Raw genomic sequence first — 26,406 nt, forward strand, 5'->3', positions numbered from 1 at the left:
TCCCTTCTTAAGGTAAAACTGCTGTCTACTCCGTTCTTAAGGTCAAACCGCTGTCCACTCCGTTCTTAAGGTAAAACTGCTGTCCACTCCGTTCTTAAGGTCAAACCGCTGTCCACTCTGTTCTTAAGGTCAAACTGCTGTCCACTCCAGTCCCTTTGTAATGTAAAACTGCTGTCCACTCCAGTCCCTTCCTAAGGTAAAACTGCTGTCCACTTCCTTCTTAAGGTAAAACTGCTGTCCACTCCAGTCCCTTCCTAAGGTAAAACTGCTGTCCACTCCAGTCCCTTCCTAAGGTAAAACTGCTGTCCACTCCAGTCCCTTCCTAAGGTAAAACTGCTGTCCACTCCCTTCTTAAGGTAAAACTGCTGTCCACTTCAGTCCCTTTGTAATGTAAAACTGCTGTCCACTCCAGTCCCTTCCTAAGGTAAAACTGCTGTCCACTCCAGTCCCTTCCTAAGGTAAAACTGCTGTCCACTCCAGTCCCTTCCTAAGGTAAAACTGCTGTCCACTCCAGTCCCTTCCTAAGGTAAAACTGCTGTCCACTCCAGTCCCTTCCTAAGGTAAAACTGCTGTCCTCTTCAGTCCCTTCCTAAGGTAAAACTGCTGTCCACTCCAGTCCCTTCCTAAGGTAAAACTGCTGTCCTCTTCAGTCCCTTTATAATGTAAAATTGCTGTCCTCTCCAGTCACTTCCTAAGGTAATGCTAGTAAAACTAAATGCATGCTCTTCAACCGATCGCTGCCCGCACCCGCCCGCGCGACTAGCATCACTACCCTGGACGGTTCTGACTTAGAATATGTGGACAACTACAAATACTTAGGTGTCTGGCTAGACTGTAAACGCTCCTTCCAGACTCACATTAAGCATCTCTAATCCAAAGTTAAATCTAGAATCGGCTTCCTATTTCACAACGAAGCCAACTTCACTGCTGCCAAACATACCCTCGTAAAACTGGCTATCCTACCGATCCTTGACTTTGGTGATATCATTTACAAAATAGCCTCCAACACTCTACTCAGCAAATTGGATGCAGTCTATCACAGTGCCATCCGTTTTGTCACCAAAGCCCCATATACTACCCACCACTGCGACCTGTATGCTCTCGTTGGCTGGTCCTCGCTACATATTCGTCGCCAAACCCACTGACTCCAGGTCATCTGCAAGTCTTTGCTAGGTTAAGCTCCGCCTTATCTCTGCTCACTGGTCACCATAGCAACACCCACCCGTAGCACGCGCTCCAGCAGGTATATTTCACTGGTCACCCCCAAAGCCAACACCTACTTTGGCTGCCTTTCCTTCCAGTTCTCTACTGCCAATGACTGGAACGAATTGCAAAAATCACTGAAGTTGGAGACTTATATCTCCTTCACTAACTTTAAGCGTCAGCTGTCAGAGCAGCTTACCGATCGCTGCAGCTGTACACAGCCCATCTGTAAATAGCCCATCCAACCAACTACCTACCTCATCCCCATATTTGTTTTTGTTTTTCTGCTCTTTTGCACACCAGTATTTCTACTTGCACATCATCATCTGCACATCTATCACTCCAGAGTAAATTGCTAAATTGTAATTACTTCGCTACTATGGCCTATTTATTGCCTTACCTCCTTACGCCATTTGCACACACTATATAGACTTTTCTATTGTGTTATTGACTGTACGTTTGTTTATCCCATGTGTAACTGTGTTATTTTTGTCGCACTGCTTTGCTTTATCTTGGCCAGGTCGCAGTTGTAAATGAGAACTTGTTCTCAACTGGCCTACCTGGTTAAATAAAGGTGAAATTAAAAAATACAAAAATTAAAAACTGCTGTCCACTCCAGATCTTTTGTAAGGTAAAACTGCTGTCCACTCCAGTCCCTTCCTAAGGTAAAACTGCTGTCCACTCCAGTCCCTTCCTAAGGTAAAACTGCTGTCCACTCCAGTCCCTTCCTAAGGTAAAACTGCTGTCCACTCCGTTCTTAAGGTCAAACCGCTGTCCACTCTGTTCTTAAGGTAAAACTGCTGTCCACTTCAGTCCCTTTGTAATGTAAAACTGCTGTCCACTCCAGTCCCTTCCTAAGGTAAAACTGCTGTCCACTCCAGTCCCTTCCTAAGGTAAAACTGCTGTCCACTCCAGTCCCTTCCTAAGGTAAAACTGCTGTCCACTCCAGTCCCTTCCTAAGGTAAAACTGCTGTCCACTCCAGTCCCTTCCTAAGGTAAAACTGCTGTCCACTTCCTTCTTAAGGTAAAACTGCTGTCCACTCCAGTCCCTTCCTAAGGTAAAACTGCTGTCCACTCCAGTCCCTTCCTAAGGTAAAACTGCTGTCCACTCCAGTCCCTTCCTAAGGTAAAACTGCTGTCCACTCCAGTCCCTTCCTAAGGTAAAACTGCTGTCCACTCCCTTCTTAAGGTAAAACTGCTGTCCACTTCAGTCCCTTTGTAATGTAAAACTGCTGTCCACTCCCGTCCCTTCCTAAGGTAAAACTGCTGTCCTCTTCAGTCCCTTCCTAAGGTAAAACTGCTGTCCACTCCAGTCCCTTCCTAAGGTAAAACTGCTGTCCTCTTCAGTCCCTTCCTAAGGTAAAACTGCTGTCCTCTTCAGTCCCTTTGTAATGTAAAACTGCTGTCCACTCCAGTCCCTTCCTAAGGTAAAACTGCTGTCCTCTTCAGTCCCTTCCTAAGGTAAAACTGCTGTCCACTCCAGTCCCTTCCTAAGGTAAAACTGCTGTCCACTCCAGTCCCTTCCTAAGGTAAAACTGCTGTCCACTCCAGTCCCTTCCTAAGGTAAAACTGCTGTCCACTCCCTTCTTAAGGTAAAACTGCTGTCCACTCCAGTCCCTTCCTAAGGTAAAACTGCTGTCCACTCCAGTCCCTTCCTAAGGTAAAACTGCTGTCCACTCCAGTCCCTTCCTAAGGTAAAACTGCTGTCCACTCCAGTCCCTTCCTAAGGTAAAACTGCTGTCCACTCCAGTCCCTTCCTAAGGTAAAACTGCTGTCCACTCCAGTCCCGGCTCTTCCTTCCTCTCTGTAGTCTTTCTACATTCTCTGTGCTGGCTGCCTTTCAAACACACATTTACTCCTGAGATGAAGTAATACTATTTATCTGGCGGGACCTGCCCTGGCTGGCTGCTATCAGAGTCCCACTGGGGTTTGCTGTGGCACAAGATTACCCAGCAGAAACACACACACACCTTGTCTGCCCCTGTGCCCCATCAAACTGCCCTCTGCCCTTCCCACACCTCTCTATAGGATGTTTCTCCACCTCCCCCCATTCATTATCACACACTTGATGTGTTATTGAAGTGTGTTATGTTGTGTTTGTTACCTCTGTTCTGAGTGATTCATTCAGCGTATTAGCGTCACCTGTGTGAGGCCTTGCTTTGCCTGTAATTCATTATTTGTGAATGAATTACCCCTAGCTTGTCCCACAGGGGGACAAGGGTGTTTTAGATTACAGTCTGACCTTCTGGCGAATGTCCTGTAGTCTGGGCCTGACTGTGAATGGACACTGGACGGGACTACAAGCTGGATCCCTATTCTGAACCATTATCCACACCTTCTGAAGTGGGCACCTACACACTTCCTCTCATTGACTTACAAATGGTGGAAACTCCTTCCAGCCAATACTTACACCAATCCTATGCTTTTAAATCGATGATGGGGAGGGAGTGTGCAACTGCACACTTCAGGGGAAGGGTGTAGTATGAGGACCTAGCCTGGGTCAGTCACTTGCAGTAGCTCACCAACCTCTATCTCTCTTGTTCGTGTTACTGGATGACATCATCCTGTTTTAAAGGCTTACAAAAAGAGACTATCTAACCTGCATAATATAAATGAGTGAATCCTGATTGCTGTTTGGGGAATGTAATATGAAAGCCTGGGTTTTTCTTAAAGATAGATTCTGACTACTGCCTTGGATGGTATGTGAAGCCGGTCCTGCTTTAGTTCCCCCAGACATGGTAAATATAGATAATGATTCTTTATCTCTATCATGCTTGTGCTCCCCCGCCCTTTAATCCCAATGGAGTATATCCCTAATGTCATTTGCTAGGCTGCTGGCCCCTTGCTCTGTCTGAATCCAGTGTCTCAGGAGTAGGCTTTCGGCTGGCTGTTCCTGGCTGCTCCTCTCCCCCCTCCCTTCCCACCCCCTCTACAGGGTCTCCTGAGTGAGCTGGCTGTCCCAGTATGATTCCCTCCCCCCCTCCTCTGCTCAGAGCCCATTACTCTGATAAAACACGGAATAGAAGCCTTGACATGCCACGGCCGTTTGGCCTAGACCTCACACGCACACACACACACACACACACACACACACACACACACACACACACACACACACACACACACACACACACACACACACACACACACACACACACACCACAGTGCCCCTTCATGTCACAATGCTACTATGTGAGGGATAGGAAGGATAAAACACTCATCAGTTTGATCACAGCTGTTTTTTCCCACCTTCACCTACTTGTGGCATGTCTCATTTCCATTTAAAGGGACTATTAAGGCAAAACATTGTGTTCCTTTTATAATCACTCTCCCCCCTCTCGGCTGCTTCCATGGAAGCCCAACCATGTTAGCCTATTAGTTTGGGTTTAGAGGTCAGGCCACACAGCACTTGGTAATGTTCTGTTGTTGATTTGTGGTAAAATGTTTCACTCACTGGTATTTTTCTCCTGTAATCAGGGTCTGTATTCACACAGCATATCAGAGTAGGAGGGCTGATTAGTTTTGTCTTTCAGATCATAATAAATATGATTAAATAGACATGGAGGACCTGATCCTAGATCAGCATTCATACTCTGAGACGCTTTATGAATATGGGCTCAGATCTGCTTTATACTTCTACTGACTGTGTTGCTGTGCTCTGATAAGGCTCAGGCTGTCAGAGAGTGCACGCTATGTCTGCCTGACGAATCCACCTGTGTTGAGTCCCAAATGGCTCCCTATTTCCTATATAATGCACTACTTTTTACGAGGCCCCACAGTGCTTTGATTGAAAGTAGTGCACTATATAGGGAATAGAAAAGTAGTGCACTACATAGGGAATAGGGTGCCATTTGGGATACAGACCTGGTCTCCGGTCACTAGCTCCTCACTGTAACATAGAGCACAAATCCACACCACTCACTTTCACGCTAGTATTGGAGAGAATAGGAAGCCAAGGGTTCTAGAGGGAGTCTCGTCTCACTACATCTCCAGAACATAAGACACCAGACCCTACAGACCCTTAAGCCACCTGCCCTTCTACTACACACACACACACACACACACACACACACACACACACAAAGGGAAGACCAGCTACACAACGCGCCAGTCCAATTTGGTTAACCGTTTTTTTACTGCCTCGGTCCCTTTGAACCAGACAAAAGAGTCCTCATCCTGTCATCAAAGTGGCCTGTCAACAAGCTGCTCTCCACATCAGGCACTTGTTTTTGTCAGCAAAGCCTGTCCGTTTCCGAGATTTGCATTTCTCTTCTGACTGCGTCCCAAATAGCACCCTATTCCCCATGTAGTGCACAACTTTTGACCTTGGCCCATTTGGGACGCAGCCTCCTCCCTCTCTGCCCCTGGCCCAGGAGATGCTGAGCTAGCTGACTCTAATCACAGACCCCCAGTAGGGATGGAGGCCCGTGGGCCATCCCAGGTCTATTGACGGGTACACTGTGATGAGACAGACGCGGGTCTGTCTCATCACAGTGTACCCGTCAATAGACCTGGGATGTGGTGGTGTTGTGTGTATTTTAATCAGCAGTGGTTTGTCTTGTATGACATGCGCTCTGTGCTGTGCCCAACAAACAGAGCTTCTGTTTATCTGTCATTCCTGTTGTTTGCAAACACTGGTTTGGATACTCACCCCCTCTCCTTGTGTTCATGAGCTGTATCTTCTCTGTGCTGTTTTCCTGTTTAGAGTGCATGAGACATGTTATTCCAGCAATAGCTCATGAGTCAGCAATGACCTTGTCTTACAGAAAAGCATCTCATTCACAACAGATACAGTACTCTGTGTAAACTTTTCTGTTCATGTTATTGTGTCTATTTTGGATGAAGAGCAGGGCCAGGTTTGAAAAAGGACTTGGCATCTGTCAGAAACGAAATGTCACAGCCTGCTTACTGATTTTAAAAAGTTTTCATGCGAGTCGTAACAAGTAGAAATTAAATTTTCCTCCTGAAATAAATCTTCATAGATGGTGGAGAGGAGAGAAGAGCTGTTACAGGATACATTGTGGGTTGTCCTCCACCTTCTTTGTTGAAATCAGAGTTTAATTAGGACTTTATAAACACAACACCACAAGAAGCGATTCATTTGTGTAAACATCCATGTCAGGCCTCAAACAGAACAGTGTTTTGAAGTGCTGCGTCTCTCCACTTTGTAGTATCATTGTCTCTCTCTTTCTCGTTGTATCATAGACAGAGGAGATGAATAGGGCTGCTCTCTTTCATGACTGTCTGCCTTGTCATAATCCACAATTAAATGTCTTGGCAGATCCCTTAGCAACAGGTCTTACCAGAGAGAGAGAGAGAGAAAGAGCAGCTTTGTAGCCCAGCTGCACACATGCATGCACACACACACAAACACACACACACAAAGGCAATAACTGGTCAGGGATGATTCATCTCTCAGTTGGTCTCCTCCGCTCCTCCGCAGAGCCCACCTTCTCAGTCCTCTCCTGGGACATATATTATAGAAGCACTTCTATCCTAGTCTTCAATGTCCTGGTTGCCTAGTGGTTAAAAGCATTGGGCCAGTAACCAAAGGGTTGCTGGTTTGAATCCGGCAAAAATCTGCCGGTGTGCCCTTGAGCAAGGCACTTAACCTTAATTGCTCCTGTAAGTCACTCTGGATAAGTGCGTTAGCTAAAATGTAAATGTTATGGTGTGATTTGATTGTGTGTTGGTTTATCTTATAGTAGTGGTTGTATGACAAATCCTAATCATGAATGTATTACTCTCCCAGGGCTTTTTAAAAAGGGTTCATGTTTGCTTAAAATTATGAAACTGTGTTGTGCTTGTTGACTAGTGTGTGATTGTACTGTATCGTGTTGTTCTAGGCTGGCATGATGCTCTCAGCATAACTTAAAGCTCTACTATAATACACCACAGACAATGCTTATTTCTCTCTCTCTGCACTAAATACTCTGTCACAGCAGAGAGACAGCCACCTCAGAAACCACTTCCTGCTTTGTGTTTCAGAATAGCACCAGACAGTGTTGCTCATTCACCATGTTTGTAACTGGAAGGATCTGGGTTGTAGAGCAAAGTGTTAAGAGGTAATAACAGAGATTTTGCACCATGTTTTGTAAGAGTGACTATGCTTGAAGAATTCCCCTATGACCCAATTCAGAATTTACACCTTTCCTACGCACTTCTCAGTAGTTAGTACTCAGACTTACCTTATGATGGTGCATAACAGACTTTGCAGGCTGAATACATTTATTTCAAACGCATAAAACCCTCCAACTTGCTGGCCAACAGATTTTCATGTAATGTCTCTTTTCTGGATTTTGATAATTAGCGAGAATCTGCCTAATTCTGCTCTGCGTGCATTATTTGGTGTTTGTCCCATTTTGTGAATTCTTGGTTGGTGAGTGGACCTCAGACCTCACAACCATAAAGGGCAATGGGTTCTATAACTGATTTTTTAGCCAGTTACCTGTGGTGCTGATGTTTAGGCCGAGGTAGGTATAGTTTTTTTGTGTGCTCTAGGGCAACGGTGTCTAGATGGAATTTGTGTCTTTGTCTCTCTCTCTCTCTCTCTCTCTCTCTCTCGTTGGAGTCATTAAAACTCATTTTTCAACCACTCTACACATTTCTTGTTAGCAAACTATAGTTTTGCACCTAGTGACCTGCTTTTTAAATTATATGAACAAAAAATAGTTTTGGCAAGTCGGTTAGGACATCTACTTTGGGCATGACACAAGTCATTTTTCCAACAATTGTTTACAGACAGATTATTTCACTTATAATTCACTGTATCACATTTCCAGTGCGTCCCTGTCTTAGGTCAGTTAGGATGTGTGGAGTGGTTTGAAAAATGAGTTTTAATGATTCCAATCTAAGTGTATGTAAACTTTCGACTTCGATTGTATATCTATATATCTCAAGGCTACTGTCAGACATGTTGGTGGAGTGTGTGTGTGCATGTGTACGTGAGAGCGTGCTCGTGTGTGATGTCTTTTTATCACATGGTAATGGAGCTGAGGGTGAGGAGTGAGGACAGTGTAGATAAGTGTCTGTCAGCTCAAGGCAGCATCCACTAGGGCTGTGGTGGTCATGAAATTTTGTCAGCCGGTGATTGTCAAGCAAATAACTCACAGTCTCACGGTAATTGCCTGTTAATTAACACAAACACATTTAGCATCTCCTGGCTTCCACACAGCCTACAAGCCACTGATGCAGACCTTTGGAGCATCTACATTTTAAAAAGTATAATGAATCCATGTAATATAGCCTACACCTTCACAATAAATCCATTATTTATTTTCGACAGGTCTGAAGAAACATGATATGAAGAAAATGTGTTGAGCTATTTTTATTCTGTGTTGAGCTATTTCAGAAGGACAGAATAGTTATCCTTATGTTAAGCCCTGTTCTGGCAATGCCATATGGTTGTGGGCTACACTAGTTCATTTAGCAGACAAGATTTGCTTAGAATTCTGTGGAATTATTTTATATTATGAAGAATACAATTGAATATAGCTGAATAAAATAGAAAGGATATTTTCTCCAAACGATTTGAGGGAGTGCGGACATGCTGTTATTCTGTGTTGAGCAGTTAACAAAGAAACAGGTCCTCCTATAGTTATGTAACTAGTTGTGATACAAATGTTGGGCTATTTGTTTTGATTTTTTATACATTCTAAGGCTTCTTGTCGAATTCCGAGGCGCATATTGAAGATGTTGCCACATATTGAAGAACTGTCCAGATTTACTTTTCATCAGCCAACAAGATGAGCAGGCCTAATGAACAGCAAAAGCACTAGCCTATGTCCATCTACTATTCCCCATGGTAAAAAAGTTGGCCCATTCTATTCTGTGCGAGGAACACATATTTCAAACATAGTCTGGGACAGTTGTGGGATGCGATAGATCCCAAATCAATACATCCACTAGAGTCCTTTTTTTTTAAAGCAATGAGGCTGACGCAACAGATCAGAATGTTTAGCTTAAAATGTTGATAAACTATTATGCTATTTCTTCACATTATAAGCGCAGCAATGCGCACATGGTAGTAGCCTATAAGCCCAAATGTTCCAAAATGCAATCAATTAGCGGGAAACACCATCATCAAAAGTGACTGCAAATGCAATTTTGCATGTAATGCTTTTATTATAAAATGCATTTTTATGGTGAAAATGATCTTCCCCAAACTTGAAACTCATGCGCTGCTTATGTATGCCAGTTATGCTCTACACCCCTTGTAAAGCACATTAATGTGCTTAATCTTAAGAAGTTATTTGGCCACTTTAGTTGTGATACAAACCTTATCAAAATGTATAGGCCTATGGACTAGGCAACATGAGGTGTGCGACAATGATTTGAAAAAGTTGCAAAAAAAGCCATGCGCTGTTTCTTGCCTTACTGCACACAAGCTGGGCATCATTCACAAGTGATAATATGTACATCACAAGTGATAGGCTAATATTGTCACCCATCAGACTATTCTTGATTTAATCTTGTCTTTACAAAGACAAAATCTGTATATGTGAAATTAGTTTTGATTTAGAATTGACAATTATCATGCACCTGTCTGGAAACGGGCTGGGGAAAATGACATGTCATCTACTGTATGCACTTAAATAGAGAACGGAGGACACTTGTCCCATGGTTCATTTTCATGCCAGCCAGGTGGGCTGTACTCCTGTTGGAAATATAAGCAATGTGCTTAATATTAGGAACTTTGAGAAATAAATATAGCAGGCCTAGCCTATAGAAAACTGATGGGATCCTCCTCTTTTTAATAGACTGCCTTCGTGACTCTTGAACGCCAGTGTGGTGGTACTACAGTCACCGTAACAGCCCTAGCCTCCACCCCTTCATTCACCTGGGTGCTACATTAACACATAGCGATCTCTCCTGCTTCTACAGCCTATTCAGGCAGAGCCTTGAACCTCTTACTCTCCCCTTTATATCTATTTAAAATGGCCTGGAGGAGGGATGGGGTCTCTAACTGAGGAACTGAGGTGTAATAGGTAGCAACAGGGTACATAAAGTCAAGTTATGAAAAAAAGGTACCTGCACACTATTGAATGCTTCCAAAGTTTTATTGAGTGCAACGTTTATACCTGAAAGTCAAAAATAATAAAGTGTTTCACTCACTCTGTGCTGTTGTCTTTGTGTGTTTGCAGTGCGGGACCCAAGGGAGACAACATCTATGAATGGAGATCCACCATCCTAGGACCACCAGGCTCGGTGTACGAGGGAGGGGTCTTCTTCCTAGATATCACCTTCTCATCCGACTACCCCTTCAAGCCACCAAAGGTACTGTATGCTTTAATCACTTGCTTTATAGGTTTAGAGGCCGGAGTATTAACGGTTAACAGCTCAGTAACATGGCCCACATGGCTCTTTTCGAAAGTAGTGCACTAAGTAGGGAATAGGGTGTAATTTGGTACGCAGCCTCTGTCTGCAGCTAGTCCTCTATCGTTCTTCATGGAGGTAGAGCAGTTTGCTGAGGTCATCAGTTGAAACCTTGAGGCTGATAAACATGATGTCTTGTCTTGTGTTTGTTGACTGGCGCCCGGCCATCATCTCCTTGAGGCTATTATGCACTACACAGTAGCAGTAACACTACAGCACTCTGCTCTACTGTCATATGACTGTGGAGACCAGGGGACCAGAATAACCCTGAACCATTTAACACAATGCTGTTATTGAGAGAGAGACAGGCAGCAGTGGTGGTTTCAGTCTCGGTCAGACGTGGCTTTGTGGCTGTGTGATACTGGGCACTAAGGGAGAAGGCCAGCAAAGCTTGAATGGGTCCCCCAAATGGCACCCTATTTTCTACATAGTACACTACTTTTGACCAGAGCCCATAGGGCTCAGGTCAAAAGTAGTGTACTATTTAGGGAATAGGGTGCCGTTTGGGATGTAGACTCTGTGTTATAGGCACTGCAGGGGCTCCTCTTTTTTAGAGCCATTTACTGAGTTTACAGCATATATTCTCATTAACCTTTTCACATGTGAGTTCCAAATATCTCTAACGGTCGCCCCAGCTGAGTTATTTTATGCGCGTAAAGACAGAATGCACTCAATGTTCCAAAATGGGATTGTTACGCAACAGGACAGTTAACCCGCGCTGCCCTCAAACCAAGGCACACTGCCTGCTAATTATCTATAGGCTATGTTTCAATTTGTCAATTTCTAATTATTTTCTAACAAGTTTTATTTTCTAACAACAGTTTGAATTAAGATGTGTTCTGCCTCCTCATTAATTCCTATAAAATGTAGCCCATTTCACTGTTGTGGACAATTTATGTTTGAGGCTCTACTGAGCCAGACAAACTTCCCTCTTTGACAAGAGCCCAAGCACTACCCCAGATCATGTATGAAGACATTGCGCATCTCTAGTCAGAACAGGCCTTGCGCAAACCCTTCCCCCCCTGGCCTTCATTGATGTTTTCCTTACAAATAATAACTTTGGACATGTGTGCGCTCCTATCAAAGTAAGTGCCTTATTTTCTGTATATAGTGTTGTTTCTACTGTAGCACACCATATATGGAGCATAATGTATTTACTGTTTTATTCACATGTTTTCAAGTACTGGTGACAAACCATGTATTCCTATTCTTGCATATATTGTAATGGGCACATATGATATGTGTAAAATACCTTTTTGAAGGTTGTACTGATTATGATGAGAAAATACTAAGCTATTTGCCAGCTATGTGTAGCGCCATGTTTGTTGACATCATACAATGCATTCTGGTTGTCTAGTAAGCGTCTGTCAGACCTAGGATGTTATAACAAAGGGAGGTGAAGGGATACCCGACTGACTCACATGCTGACCAGACCGCATACGTGCGCGCCATCGCGTGCATGTAGATTTTGTCCACCCATCAAAATAAACTCTGAACCAACTGTATTAATTTGAGGACAGCTCAAAAAGCATTAAACATTCATGGCAATTTAGCTAGCTAGCTTGCTGTTGCTAGCTAATTTGTCCTGGTATATAAACATTGGGATGCTAGTTCACCTGAAATGCACAAGGTCCTCTACTCTGACAATTAATCCACAGATAAAACGGTAAACCGAGTAAGATCCTAGTAATCTCTCCTCCTTCAGGCTTCTTCTTTGGACTTTATATAGTGGTAGGCAACAAACTTTAAGCTGCATTACTACTACCAATTGGACTGGAGTGTGGACCTCAGTTCATCTTTCAATCACCCACGTGGGTATATGCTCCTAAAAACCAATAAGGAGATGGAAGAGGCAGGACTTGAAGCTCGTCAAGTGTCACAAATAGAACCAAGTTCTATTTTAGCGCCTGGCAACACAGACGCTTGCGAGCAGTGTGGGTACAGTGATTGAATAACATATATGTGTCCATTTATTTTGCAATGCTTGTGAACGTGACGCGAGCATGCTTTCAAGACAACTGGGAACTCTGAAAAATACGAGGTCAAATCATGACGTCAGTGATCTTTAGGTCGGAAATTTGGAGCTCTAGAAAGAGGCCCAAGTTCCCGAGTTGGAGGATTTTTTTCAGTCTAAGCTCGTTTTTTTCGGAGTTCTCAGTTGTCTTGAACGCACTGAAGTTGGAGATGTTAGGTTGCTAACTTATGTTTTGTTTTTTGTCAGCGCAACCTGTTTTTTAGACTGGTTTATGGAATGAGTTGTTGCTACTTGTTGCTACTGTTCCAATCAAATATTTGCAATGGCTTTGCTGCAGGGTCCACATACATGTCAAGGGTTAATACAGACTTCTAACAGTTTCTGAAAACACTTTACAGGAGCTGGATCATAATTGCTTTCTGGGAGTGGAGGGGAACTAGCTACTATGGTTATTTCTACCCCATTTCACATAAAAACAAACAGACAAAAACATTTAGGAGAAATTAGCCACGGAACTTAATGTTTTACCACTCTACACTGGTCATGATATGTTTGCTCTGTCCAGCAGTTATAGTACTAAACACAAATCCCCAGTGATGGGATTAGCCTTTACAGTGGTTATGGGAATAAAATACATTCTCTATTAACATGTCATATAGATGGCACAAACAGTTTAGAGAGCGAGACAGTGAGACAGCGAGAGAGCGAGAGAGAGAGAGAGAGAGAGAGAGTTACTGATTACCCTTAGTGGTGTGTCTGACTCCCTCCTCTCTACCTCTGTCTTTCAATTCAATTTAAGGGGCTTTATTGGCATGGGAAAGATATGTTTACCTTGCCAAAGCAAGTGAAATAGATAATAAATAAAAGTGAAATAAACAATACAAAATTCACAGTAAACGTTGCACTCACAAAGTTCCAAAAGAATGAAGACATTCGATTTGTTTTCAAATTCTTTGTGGGTCTGTGTAATCTCAGGGAAATATGTGTCTCTAATATCATCATACATTTGGCAGGAGGTTAGGAAGTGCAGCTCAGTTTCCACCTCATTTTGTGGGCAGTGTGCACATAGCCTGTCTTCTCTTGAGAGCCAGGTCTGCCTTCAGCGGCCTTTCTCAATAGCAAGGCTATGCTCACTGAGTCTGTACATAGTCAAAGATTTCCTTAATTTTGGGTCAGTCACAGTAGTCAGGTATTCTGCCACGGTGTACTTTCTGTTTAGGGCCAAATAGCGTTCTAGGTTTTTTGTCAATTATTTTCAATGTGTCAAGTAATTATCTTTTTGTTTTCTCATGATTTGGTTGGGTCTCAGAGCCCCAGGACCAGCTTGCTTAGGGTGCTCTTCTCCAGGTTAATTTTTCTGTAGATGATGGCTTTGTTATGGAAGGTTTGGGAATCGCTTCCTTTTAGGGTGGTTGTAGAATTTAACGGCTCTTTTCTAGAATTTGCAGGTATCGGCCTAATTTGCTCTGCATGCATTATTTGGTGTTTTACGTCATACACTGAGGATATTTTGTCAGAATTCTGCATGCAGAGTCTCAATTTGTTGTTTGTCCCATTTTGTGAATTCTTGGTTTGTGAGCGAACCCCAGACCTCGCAACCTTTGAAGGGCAATGGGTACTATCACTCAAGTATTTTTAGCCAGATCCTAATTGGTATGTCAAATTTTATGCCCCTTTTGATGGCATAGAATGCCCTTCTTGCCTGGTCTCTCAGATCGTTGATAGCTTTGTGGAATTGATTCTAAGATTTGTATTTGATCATGTATATCGTTTTGCTGTTTGTTCTTTGTTATAGAGCCAAAAATATTGGAGAAGGGGTTTACCTATACATCTCCGTTTTGGATAGATAACTCTTCGTGTTGTTGTTTGTTTAGAGTTTTCCAATTTTCCCAGAGGTGGTTAGATTCTATGGATTCTTCAATTACATTGAGCTGATTTCTGACTTGCTGTTCCTTCTTTTTCCGTGTATTTCTGTATTGTTTTAGTGATTCTGGCTCAGGTTTTCTGGGTCTCTATGTTTTTGGTTGGATATGTTTCTAAAAAAATTACTTAGCTTTTTGCATTCTTCATCAAGCCATTTGTCATTGTTGTTCGTTTTCTTAGATTGTCTGCTTGAAATTTGTAGATTTGATAGGAAGCTGAAAGGTCAAATATACTGTTTAGGTTTTCTACTGCTAAGTTTACACCTTCACTATTACAGTGAAACATTTTGTCCAGGAAATTGTCTAGAAGGGATTGAATTTGTTGTTGCCTAATAGTGTTTTGGTAGATTTCAGCACTACTTTCCTTCCATCTATACTATTTCTTAATATTATTCAGTTCCTTTGGCTTTGATGCCTCATGATTGAGCATAGCTTTGTTTAAGTAGAGTGTGATTTTGCTGTGATCTGTGGACTGACTTTGAACGCTCTAAGAGACTCTGGGTTGAGGTTAGCGATAAAGTAGTCTACATTACTACTGCCAAGAGATGAGTTATAAGTGTACCTTCCGTAGGAGTCCCCTTGAAGCCTACCATTGACTATGTACATACCCAGCGTCCAACAGAGCTGCAGGAGTTGTGACCCATTTTTGTTGGTTATGTTGTCGTAGTTGTGTCTAGGGGGGCATATGGGGGAGGGAATGCTGTCACCTCCAACTAGATGTTTGTCCCCCGGTGTGCAAAGTCTAGTACATGTCCCTGGGCCTGGAAATTGTTGATCTCTAGGATGGAGAAGCTGTCATTATTAAAGTATGGGGATTCTATTGGGGGGATATATGTAGCATACATGAGGACATTTTTCTCTGTTGAGATCATTTCTATATTAATTTCAGGCCATATGTAAAATGTTGCTGTTTTGACTAATTTAATAGAGTGGGTTAGGTCTGCTCTATACCAAGTTAGCATACCCCCTGAGTCTCTTCCCTGTTTCACACCTGGTAGTTTGGTGGATGGGACTACCAGCTCTCTGTAACCTAGAGGGCAACCAGTGGGTCTGTCTCCTTTATACCATGTTTCTTGTAGGATGACAATGGCTGTATTTCCAATTTCTTTGGTGAGGTCTGGGTTCCTGCTCTTTAGGCCAAAGGAAGATGACTTCAGACCTTGTATATTCTCTCTCTCTCTCTCTCTCTCTCTCTCTCTCTCTCTCTCTCTCTCTCCTCCCTTTCTCTCTCTCTTCTCCCTTTCTGTCCCTCTCTGTCCCTCTAATGTCAAAGGCATAAAAAGCCAGTGGTATCATTAAGATCATCCTCCGTGCCTGGTCTAATTGGTTTTCCTTGCATTAAGGACTTTGTCCCAAATGGCACCCTATTCCCTATATAACACACTACTATTGACAAGTTGTGCACTATATAGGGAATAGGGTGCTATTTTATTTGGGACGCAGACAAGGTCTGCTCAGAGGGAGAAGTCCTCAATGGGATGTTAAGAGTCCAAGCTTAAGCATATGTCACCGACCATGGCCCTACTTGAGATTGGATGGAAAGGTCAATAGATGTTCACACACCATTTGCTCCTGGCCTGGGGTCTCCCTGTCTCTCATCTATGTTGTCTTAATTATGTTTTTCTGTTTTATAAGGGCAAATGTTGGGACATGGTGATAGGTTAAGGATGTGTGGTTTAGCTTTGTGAGGTTTAGGTGAGTATAGTATCTGTATCAAACCCGGCTGTGATTGGAAGTCCCATAGGGCTGCGCACAATTGGCCCAGCGTCGGTAGGGTTTGGCCAGAGTAGGCCGTCATTGTAAATAAGAATTTGTTCTTAACTGACTTGCCTAGTTAAATAAAGGTTAAATAAAACATCTGCAGACTGGGAGGTGTGGATTGGGAATGTTCTAGCTCCTTTGACACAATGCTTCTTGTCGACTGGAAACAGTTAAAGGTTTTGCTGGTGAATTACAGTAACCGTAATCCTTGCATGCTTTATCGTTGACCCCATTGTTAACACTGTAGATTATTTTATCTGCCTGGCTGATTGATAAGGCCTGAATGTGTTTCATGATTTCTTCCTTTTCCACAGGTCAATTTCCATTCGAGGATTTACAACAGTAAAACACCAATCAGGGAGTACTGAGCTGTTTGTCTGGGTTATTTCTTAGCCAGGATCTACTTCCTGTGGTCTCTTAGGTTACGTCCCACGCTAGGATCTACAACTATAGCATCAACAGTCGGGGTGATCTGTCTGTGATCTTGATCTACTTTGTGTTGTTTCCTAGGTGATGTTAGATCTACTTTTTGCTTTTCCCAGGTGACGTTCCGCACCAGGATCTACCACTGTAACATCAACAGCCAGGGGGTGATCTGCCTGGATATCCTGAAAGACAACTGGAGCCCCGCCCTCACCATCTCCAAGGTGCTGCTGTCCATCTGCTCCCTGCTCACAGACTGCAACCCTGGTGAGTGACGCAACGGTCAACCAATCAGACATACAGTAGATATACTGTACACATGTTAGACTGTAACCCTGGTGAGTGACACGGGTTCTCTATGGCAGGGATTCAAACCAAATACATTACACTGCAATTTACTTTTAGAATGTTTGTGCTGTGTCAGACGTGGACAGCCATAAAATTGTATTCTACCTTGATGCATGCTTTAATTTCTACTTGAATGAAGTCGTTTATAAACATTTTAAAACGAAATAATCCTGTTTGCCTGCCTTGAAAGACTTGGTTATCGAAGGTCACCCTCTTACTGTACACCTGTAACTAGTGCTGTACACCTGTAACTAGTGCGCTGAGAGTCGGGAAGCAAGTTCAGGGAGTGTTTTAATAAATAAACGTAACATAATACAAAACAAAAAACCATGAACAACGCACAGACATGGCACAGAAACAGAAACAATGACGCCTGGGGAAGGAACCAAATGGAGTGACATATATAGGGCAGGTAATCAAGGAAGTGATAGAGTCCAGGTTATAAAGTTTTAGAGTCCCTGGCCAATTTTCAGCTTAGAACTTTTTTAACTTCTCATTCTATTCTTAATGAGCACCAATCAGGTTTAAGACCTGGACATAGCACTGCACCAGTCTGGTTTAAGACCTGGACATAGCACTGCACCAGTCTGGTTTAAGACCCGGACATAGCACTGCACCAGTCTGGTTTAAGACCTGGACATAGCACTGCACCAGTCTGGTTTAAGACCTGGACATAGCACTGCACCAGTCTGGTTATAGACCTGGACATAGCACTGCACCAGTCTGGTTTAAGACCAGGACATAGCACTGCACCAGTCTGGTTTAAGACCTGGACATAGCACTGCACCAGTCTGGTTTAAGACCTGGACATAGCACTGCACCAGTCTGGTTATAGACCTGGACATAGCACTGCACCAGTCTGGTTTTAGACCTGGACATAGCACTGCACCAGTCTGGTTTAAGACCTGGACATAGCACTGCACCAGTCTGGTTTTAGACCAGGACATAGCACTGCACCAGTCTGGTTTAAGACCTGGACATAGCACTGCACCAGTCTGGTTTTAGACCTGGACATAGCACTGCACCAGTCTGGTTTTAGACCTGGACATAGCACTGCACCAGTCTGGTTTAATACCTGGACATAGCACTGCACCAGTCTGGTTTAATACCTGGACATAGCACTGCACCAGTCTGGTTTTAGACCTGGACATAGCACTGCACCAGTCTGGTTTTAGACCTGGACATAGCACTTTACCAGTCTGGTTTTAGACCTGGACATAGCACTGCACCAGTCTGGTTTTAGACCTGGACATAGCACTGCACCAGTCTGGTTTTAGACCTGGACATAGCACTGCACCAGTCTGGTTTTAGACCTGGACATAGCACTGCACCAGTCTGGTTTTAGACCTGGACATAGCACTGCACCAGTCTGGTTTAAGACCTGGACATAGCACTGCATCAGTCTGGTTTTAGACCTGGACATAGCACTGCACCAGTCTAGTTTAAGACCTGGACATAGTACTGCACCAGTCTGGTTTAAGACCTGGACATAGCACTGCACCAGTCTGGTTTTAGACCTGGACATAGCACTGCACCAGTCTGGATTAAGACCTGGAAATAGCACTGCACCAGTCTGGTTTTAGACCTGGACATAGCACTACACCAGTCTGGTTTAAGACCTGGACATAGCACTGCACCAGTCTGGTTTAAGACCTGGACATAGCACTGCACCAGTCTGGTTTAAGACCTGGACATAGCACTGCACCAGTCTGGTTTTAGACCTGGACATAGCACTGCACCAGTCTGGTTTAAGACCTGGACATAGCACTGCACCAGTCTGGTTTAAGACCTGGACATAGCACTGCACCAGTCTGGTTTAAGACCTGGACATAGTACTGCACCCGTCTGGATTAAGACCAGGACATAGCACTGCACCAGTCTGGTTTTAGACCTGGACATAGCACTGCACCAGTCTGGTTTTAGACCTGGACATAGCACTGCACCAGTCTGGTTTAAGACCTGGACATAGCACTGCACCAGTCTGGTTATAGACCTGGACATAGCACTGCACCAGTCTGGTTTTAGACCTGGACATAGCACTGCACCAGTCTGGTTATAGACCTGGACATAGCACTGCACCAGTCTGGTTTAAGACCTGGACATAGCACTGCACCAGTCTGGTTATAGACCTGGACATAGCACTGCACCAGTCTGGTTTAAGACCTGGACATAGCACTGCACCAGTCTGGTTTAAGACCTGGACATAGCACTGCACCAGTCTGGTTTTAGACCTGGACATAGCACTGCACCAGTCTGGTTTTAGACCTGGACATAGCACTGCACCAGTCTGGTTTTAGACCTGGACATAGCACTGCACCAGTCTGGTTTTAGACCTGGACATAGCACTGTTTCAGCGGCTACACTTGTCTTCGATGATGTGCTATGTTGGTTAGAACAGTTGTTCCCAAACTATAGTCCCGTACCCCTTCAAACATTCAACCTCCAGCTGCGTACCCCCTCTAGCACCAGGGTCAGCACACTCTCAAATGTTGTTTTTTGCCATTATTGTAAGCCTGCCACACACACACACACACACTGTACGATACATTTATTAAACATAAGAATGAGTGTGAGTTTTTGTCACAACTTGGCTCGTGCGAAGTGACAAAGAGCTCTTATAGGACCAGGGCACAAATAGTAATATAATAATAATCAATAAATTTGCTCTTTATTTAGCCATCTTACATATAAAACCTTATTTGTTCATCAAAAATGAGAAGGGTATGCTTGAAAGGATGCACATAACTCTGCAATGTTGGGTTGTATTGGAGAGAGTCTCAGTCTTAAATCATTTTCCACACACAGTCAGTGGCTGTATTTAGTTTTCATGCTAGTGAGTGCCGAGAATCCACTCTCAAATAGGTATGTGGTTGCAAAGGGCATCAGCGTCTTAACAGCGCGATTTGCCAAGGCAAGAAACTCTGAGCGCAGCCCAATCCAGAAATCTGACAGTGGCTTCTGATTAAATAACATTTTCACAGAACCGCTTGTTACAATTTCGATGAGGTTCTCTTGTTCAGATACTGGTAAGTGGACTGGAGGCAGGGCATGAAAGGCATAACGAATCCAGTTGTTTGTGTCGTCTGTTTCGGGAAAGTACCTGCGTAATTGCGCACCCAACTCACTCAGGTGCTTCTCTATATCACATTTGACATTGTCCGTAAGCTTGAGTTAATTTGCACACAAAAAATCATACAATGATGGAAAGACCTGTGTGTTGTCCTTGTTAATGCAGACAGTAAAGAGCTCCGTCTTCTTAATCATAGCCTCAATTTTGTCCCGCACATTGAATATAGTTGCGGAGATTCCCTGTAATCCTAGATTCAGATCATTCAGGCGAGAAAAAACATCACCTAGATAGGCCAGTCATGTGAGAAACTCGTCATCATGCAAGCTGTCAGACAAGTGAAAATTATGGTCAGTAAAGAAAATTTTAAGCTCGTCTCGCAATAAAAAAAATCACGCGTCAATACTTTGCCCCTTGTTAACCAGCGCACTTCTGTATGTTGTAAAAGCGTTACCTGGTCGCTGCCCATATTGCATAATGCAAAAAATACACTATAGTTCAGGGGCCTTGCTTTAACAAAGTTAACCATTTTCACTGTAGTGTCCAAAACGTCTTTCAAGCTGTCAGGCATTCCCTTGGCAGCAAGAGCCTCTCGGTGGATGCTGCAGTGCACCCAAGTGGCGTCGGGAGCAACTGCTTACATGCGCGTTACCACTCCTCTATGTCTCCCTGTCATGGCTTTTACGCCATCAGTACAGATACCAACATGAGCAGCAGCTATGTTTGGCTACAAATGGAACATTAGTGGAATTCCCGCGAGAGAGTAACGCTTAATGTGATTGGATGTTAATTATTTGACCAGGCTACCTGTATTTGACATTGTGTTGTTATTTCGCTGAACACTAAATGGTTTAATTTTATTTTTGGCAGTGAAACGAGGCTATTCAGGCGAGAAAAAAAACTCACCCAAGTGTATAACCTGTTGGAAAATATAAATGGACTGTTTGAAAATGTGAAGAAAAAAATATGTACAAAAATATGTTTTTTTAAATGTGAATCACATTTTTGTTTGGCGTACCCCCGACGGGATTGCGCGTGTTTGGGAATACCTGGGTTAGACCATAAAAATCATTGTGCTTCCCTATTTATTGACCTGTTGAAGGCATTTGATATGGTTGACCATTTCTTACTTGTTCAAAGGTTGTCTGAAATAGGCCTAGATCAGGCATCTTGCAATTGGTTCAAGAACTACCTAACAGACAGGACCTAATGTCTGCTTACTGACAGTATCAAATCTAGTTTCCTCAATATTACGAAAGGTGTGCCACAGAGGACGATTTTGGGCCATGTTCTCTTCACTATTTATATAAATAATATTGGTCTGTCTGTTAAAACCCGTAACATTGATATCTTTACGCAGATGATACAGTTGTTTACTCCTGTGCCCTCTCAGTACAGCAGGCCATTCGTGACCTTCAGCATGGTTTTGAATCAGTTCAAAAATCGCTTACTGATCTTAAACTAGTCCTAAATGCTAATAAAATGAAGTTTATGTTGTTTTCTAGGCCTCGTAATATTGACCCTAAGGACCTGCATATTTGCACATTGAAGCGAGCCCAAATTGAGCAAGTTCTTGGTTTCTTTTATAGAAATAAATCCTGCCTCACTTTGGAATGTTGAAGTAAGATTGTTCAAGCAACACATCTCCCCAGTGGCGGATTTAGGTATAGTTAGGTATAGTATATATATATAGTATATATAAGTTAACCGCCCAGGGTGGCATCTTGCCGGGTGTGACACGGGGCGCCCGCACAAAAAAATTCGGAATGGTGACATTTTCACGATCGGTTTTCTATCGCTCATTTGCACATCATGTCAATGATATCACGTCACCGTGTGGGACTGTAGGTCAATTGACCTTGTCGGAGTGGGCACCCTGATTCTAGTTTGTGAGCTAGGCAGGCTACGGCCTGGGAAGGTCTCCCACTCAGAAGTACAAGATGGGGAGGGGCGGGGGTAGGTTGACCTCAGCGGGGAAATCTATCAAATAGCGCACCTCTAACTTTGTACAGTACTAATGCAATTAGAACAATCTGTCACACTTTGAAATGCTACCAAATAAACCACAATTCAATCAGAATACTGTGAATTTATAGTTTCACAGACATATTGTTGCATTTTTTTCTGGTTTGTGCGAAATCATTAAGAATAATATAAAATCAGTCTGCACACCACCAAGGTAAATTGGTTTAGTCTTGACTCTTGGTTAACAGTGTTGGGGGATGGGTAATGTAGTCTTGACTCTTGGTTAACAGTGTTGGGGGATGGGTAATGTAGTCTTGACTCTTGGTTAACAGTGTTGGGGGATGGGTAATGTAGTCTTGACTCTTGGTTAACAGTGTTGGGGGATGGGTAATGTAGTCTTGACTCTTGGTTAACAGTGTTGGGGGATGGGTAATGTAGTCTTGACTCTTGGTTAACAGTGTTGGGGGATGGGTAATGTAGTCTTGACTCTTGGTTAACAGTGTTGGGGGATGGGTAATGTAGTCTTGACTCTTGGTTAACAGTGTTGGGGGATGGGTAATGTATTGATGCTCGAGTGCCAAGTGAACACAAATTTGTTTCTATTTGTCTTTGTTACTTCTTTTTGATATTTATGAGTCTTATTTTTGTATATATTTTATATTTATATAGTTTTAAATGTTATGATTATTTATTTGTGTTGTTCCAAATGTGAGGTGGGGGGGGGGGGGCTGAAGGGGGGGTTCCGCCAAGGCAGGGAGCCATACAAGCTAGAACCGCCACTGCTTATACTATCTGCTTTAAAACCTTTAGATTCAGTTTACCACTCAGCACTGCTTTTTTATCACTGGGGACAAGTTTCGTAAACATCACTGCATTTTGTATAGTTCTGTTGGCTGGATGTCTCTGACTACCAGAAGGGCCCAGCATTGGCAAATGTTTGTATATAAAATGGTTCTTTAGAGACTCCCCCACTACCTCAACTCACGTATTAACTGGAGATCCAGACATTTTCAGACCCCTTCTCTGGCCTGGCTGGTTCTGGAGGAACCGCTGGTCTCCACTGACCTGGGGAAAAATGTTTTTATTTTTAATGCCCCCAGCTCATGGAATAGCCTTCAGGCCACCTTGAAATTAGACTCGCTGGTCTCCATTGGACAGTTTAGATCGTGTTTTAAGGAGGTGATATGTGAGAGTTGTGTTTGTTTTGATCTTGTTGTATTTTTTGTATTGATATCATTTATTGTATGTTCATGTTCACAGGGCTCCCTTGCAAATGAGACCCTGGTCTCAATGGTGACCCACCCTGTATAAATAAAAGTTCAATAAAATAAAATGTTAGACTTAGGCAGCCCTCTTACTAATGCATTGCTCATCTCTCTTCCTGTCTTCTCCCTCTCCTCAGCGGACCCTCTGGTTGGTAGCATTGCCACTCAGTACCTGACCAACAGAGCCGAGCATGACAGGATAGCCCGACAGTGGACCAAGAGATACGCCACATAGAGGTCACGACTCCCGACCCCGTCCTGTCTGACCCCCCCGTCCCCCCAGCCCCTCTGCCTGCAGTGTGAAGGTCCCGGAGGCGACGTCACATTGTGCAACAAATCTTTATAGCCTTTACAATATGGACTTCTGTGTATCTGTCTGATTACTGATTCTACTCCTCCACATTTGACCCTGCTATGAGGACTGGGTCTGAAGAGAGACAGAGAGAAAGATCCAAGCAGGCATTGTCTCACGTCAGATAGCTCAGCTGCGTCTTTGTCTGCACTGGTAGTTCATGGCAACACAGAGCGTTAGAATGGCGCCATCTGTCGGAAGACAATGCCCAATAACAGGTAAATGTATATTGGAGTAGAATTTTGTAGCTGTAGATTTTAGCTATGTTTAAATGCCTCTACTTGCAAGTCTTGCTTCTTTGGGATATTAAAAAATAAAATGTATTTTGTGATGTAATAAAGGAAACTATTCCTCAACCAAATATTATGGTGCATTTTAGCCTTGTCCATTATCTGTATGAAGTTAAAGAAGAAACAACAACTAGCTGATGTAGATTATTAGAGAAGATGATGTCATTTATATGAAAGCCAGACACCCATTTCCACTTATGTAGTTACATTATACTGTTGTGACTGTTTTACCTTTGTCAATTTGTAATGAAAACGAGATTTCATTTAAACCTTTTTGTAGTGCAGCAAAAGATGAGCCACCACTGTAACATCCCCAAAACACAATAAACTTGTCCCAAGGGTTGAGTTGTACAGTGTAAACTATTGGATGATCGACATTGGCGGCTGGCATTCAATAACCTGGGGTGCATCCAGAATGGCACCATATTCCCTATATAGTGCACTTCTTTTGACCAAAGCCCTATGTGCCCTGGTAAAAAAATAAGTGAACTACATAAGGGAAAAGGGTGTCATTTGGGATGCAGACAAAAGCTCAATTTGTTCAGGCTCAGTATGCATAATGAGAGGAATGAGACGACACGTTCCCCGGGAAACGAACAGGACATTGTCATTATGTTGCATAGAGATACAGTAGTCACTCAGAACTACTGATATGCAAACTGCCGTACTGTTATCTCTTGGGATGTATAATGTCATACTGATTCTACTTCTTTTACCCTACAAGGACTGATGTCTGTTGGAAAAGACAGTGCTCAAATCGACCTAGACTTAAAGTGCAGCTAAAATGGCAGATTCACATCTGTGAGGAACAGACGCAGCTCTCTCTCTCTTGAAGTTCAATCCTATGAGGATACAAAAGAAATACATTTAGGGCTGGAAAGAGAGAGAAACTGATAAATGCTATTGAAGTAGAAGTTAGTAGCTATAGTAGATTTAGTATGTAAACTGTAGATATACTGTTATCTGTATATTAGCTATCAGTCTCTTCACTCTATACACAAAGACACAGGTTTCTGGTTTATTTATGTGTGTTTTTTCTGTATTCTCTCTCGATCTCAGACTTCTTTGATGTGTGGTTTGAGAGTTGGTCTTTGAAGAGTAGCTGCTGTCAGTGTTCAGGCAAATTTTTCTCTTTTCACGGTCTAACCTCAACAGTGCAGTGAGAGATCGATGCCCTCTGGCCTGGATTATAATGTGTCAGATTGATATTCTGGAGATGGATGGAAGAATTCCTGGTATGGGTGCTGTAGGAGTAAGGCCAAGTTAACCCTAGATGCTGGTCTGGGGTCCGTTGTGTGTTTTGCCTCAATGGTGGAGGTTAGGATGTGGGTAGGGCAAGCTGATCCTAGATCTGTATCGAGAGGCAGCTTCACCCCACGGCGGTGCTTTACCCCTCTCAAAGTTAGAACGCCCCTTGTGGTTGTTTCTATGAACTACACACATACAGTGCCTTTGGAAAGTATTCAGACCCCTTCACTTTTTCCACATTTTGTTACATTACAGCCTTATTCTAAAATTGATTTAAAAAAAAAATCCTCAGCAATCTACACAAAATACCCCATAATGACAAAGCGAAATACAAAAAAACTGAAATACCTTATTTACATACAGTGAGGGAAAAAAGTATTTGATCCCCTGCTGATTTTGTACGTTTGCCCATTGACAAAGAAATGATCAGTCTATAATTTTAATGGTAGGTTTATTTGAACAGTGAGAGACAGAATAACAACAAAAAAATCCAGAAAAACGCATGTCAAAAATGTTATAAATTGATTTGCATTTTAATGAGGGAAATAAGTATTTGACCCCTCTGCAAAACATGACTTAGTACTTGGTGGCAAAACCCTTGTTGTCAATCACAGAGGTCAGACGTTTCTTGTAGTTGGCCACCAGGTTTGCACACATCTCAGGAGGGATTTTGTCCCACTCCTCTTTGCAGATCTTCTCCAAGTCATTAAGGTTTCGAGGCTGACATTTGGCAACTCGAACCTTCAGCTCCCTCCACAGATTTTCTATGGGATTAAGGTCTGGAGACTGGCTAGTCCACTCCAGGACCTTAATGTGCTTCTTCTTGAGCCACTCCTTTGTTGCCTTGGCCGTGTGTTTTGGGTCATTGTCATGCTGGAATACCCATCCACGACCCATTTTCAATGCCCTGGCTGAGGGAAGGAGGATCTCACCCAAGATTTGACGGTACATGGCCCCGTCCATCGTCCCTTTGATGCGGTGAAGTTGTCCTGTCCCCTTAGCAGATAAACACCCCCAAAGCATAGTGTTTCCACCTCCATGTTTGACGGTGGGGATGGTTTTCTTGGGGTCATTGGCAGCATTCCTCCTCCAAACACGGCGAGTTGAGTTGATGGCAAAGAGCTCCATTTTGGTCTCGTCTGACCACAACACTTTCACCCAGTTGTCCTCTGAATCATTCAGATGTTCATTGGCCAACTTCAGATGGGCATG

At 43.2% G+C, this 26,406-nt stretch overlaps 1 protein-coding gene across 2 annotated transcripts in view; it reads left to right on the forward strand.

Moving 5' to 3' along the window:
• Positions 1–24,287, forward strand: part of LOC115161002 (ubiquitin-conjugating enzyme E2 E3) — a 34,745-nt gene extending 10,458 nt beyond the window's left edge. For both annotated transcript variants that reach the window (XM_029711632.1, XM_029711633.1), the window contains exons 4-6: positions 10,347–10,479; positions 16,779–16,926; positions 23,442–24,287. In XM_029711632.1, coding sequence (XP_029567492.1) covers positions 10,347–10,479; positions 16,779–16,926; positions 23,442–23,539 — 379 coding nt within the window. In that variant the 3' untranslated portion in view covers positions 23,540–24,287. The remainder of the gene's footprint in view (positions 1–10,346; positions 10,480–16,778; positions 16,927–23,441) is intronic.
• Positions 24,288–26,406: the final 2,119 nt, after the last annotated feature.

This window comes from Salmo trutta, chromosome 24 (genome assembly GCF_901001165.1).
Source record: "Salmo trutta chromosome 24, fSalTru1.1, whole genome shotgun sequence".
Lineage (NCBI taxonomy): Eukaryota > Metazoa > Chordata > Actinopteri > Salmoniformes > Salmonidae > Salmo > Salmo trutta.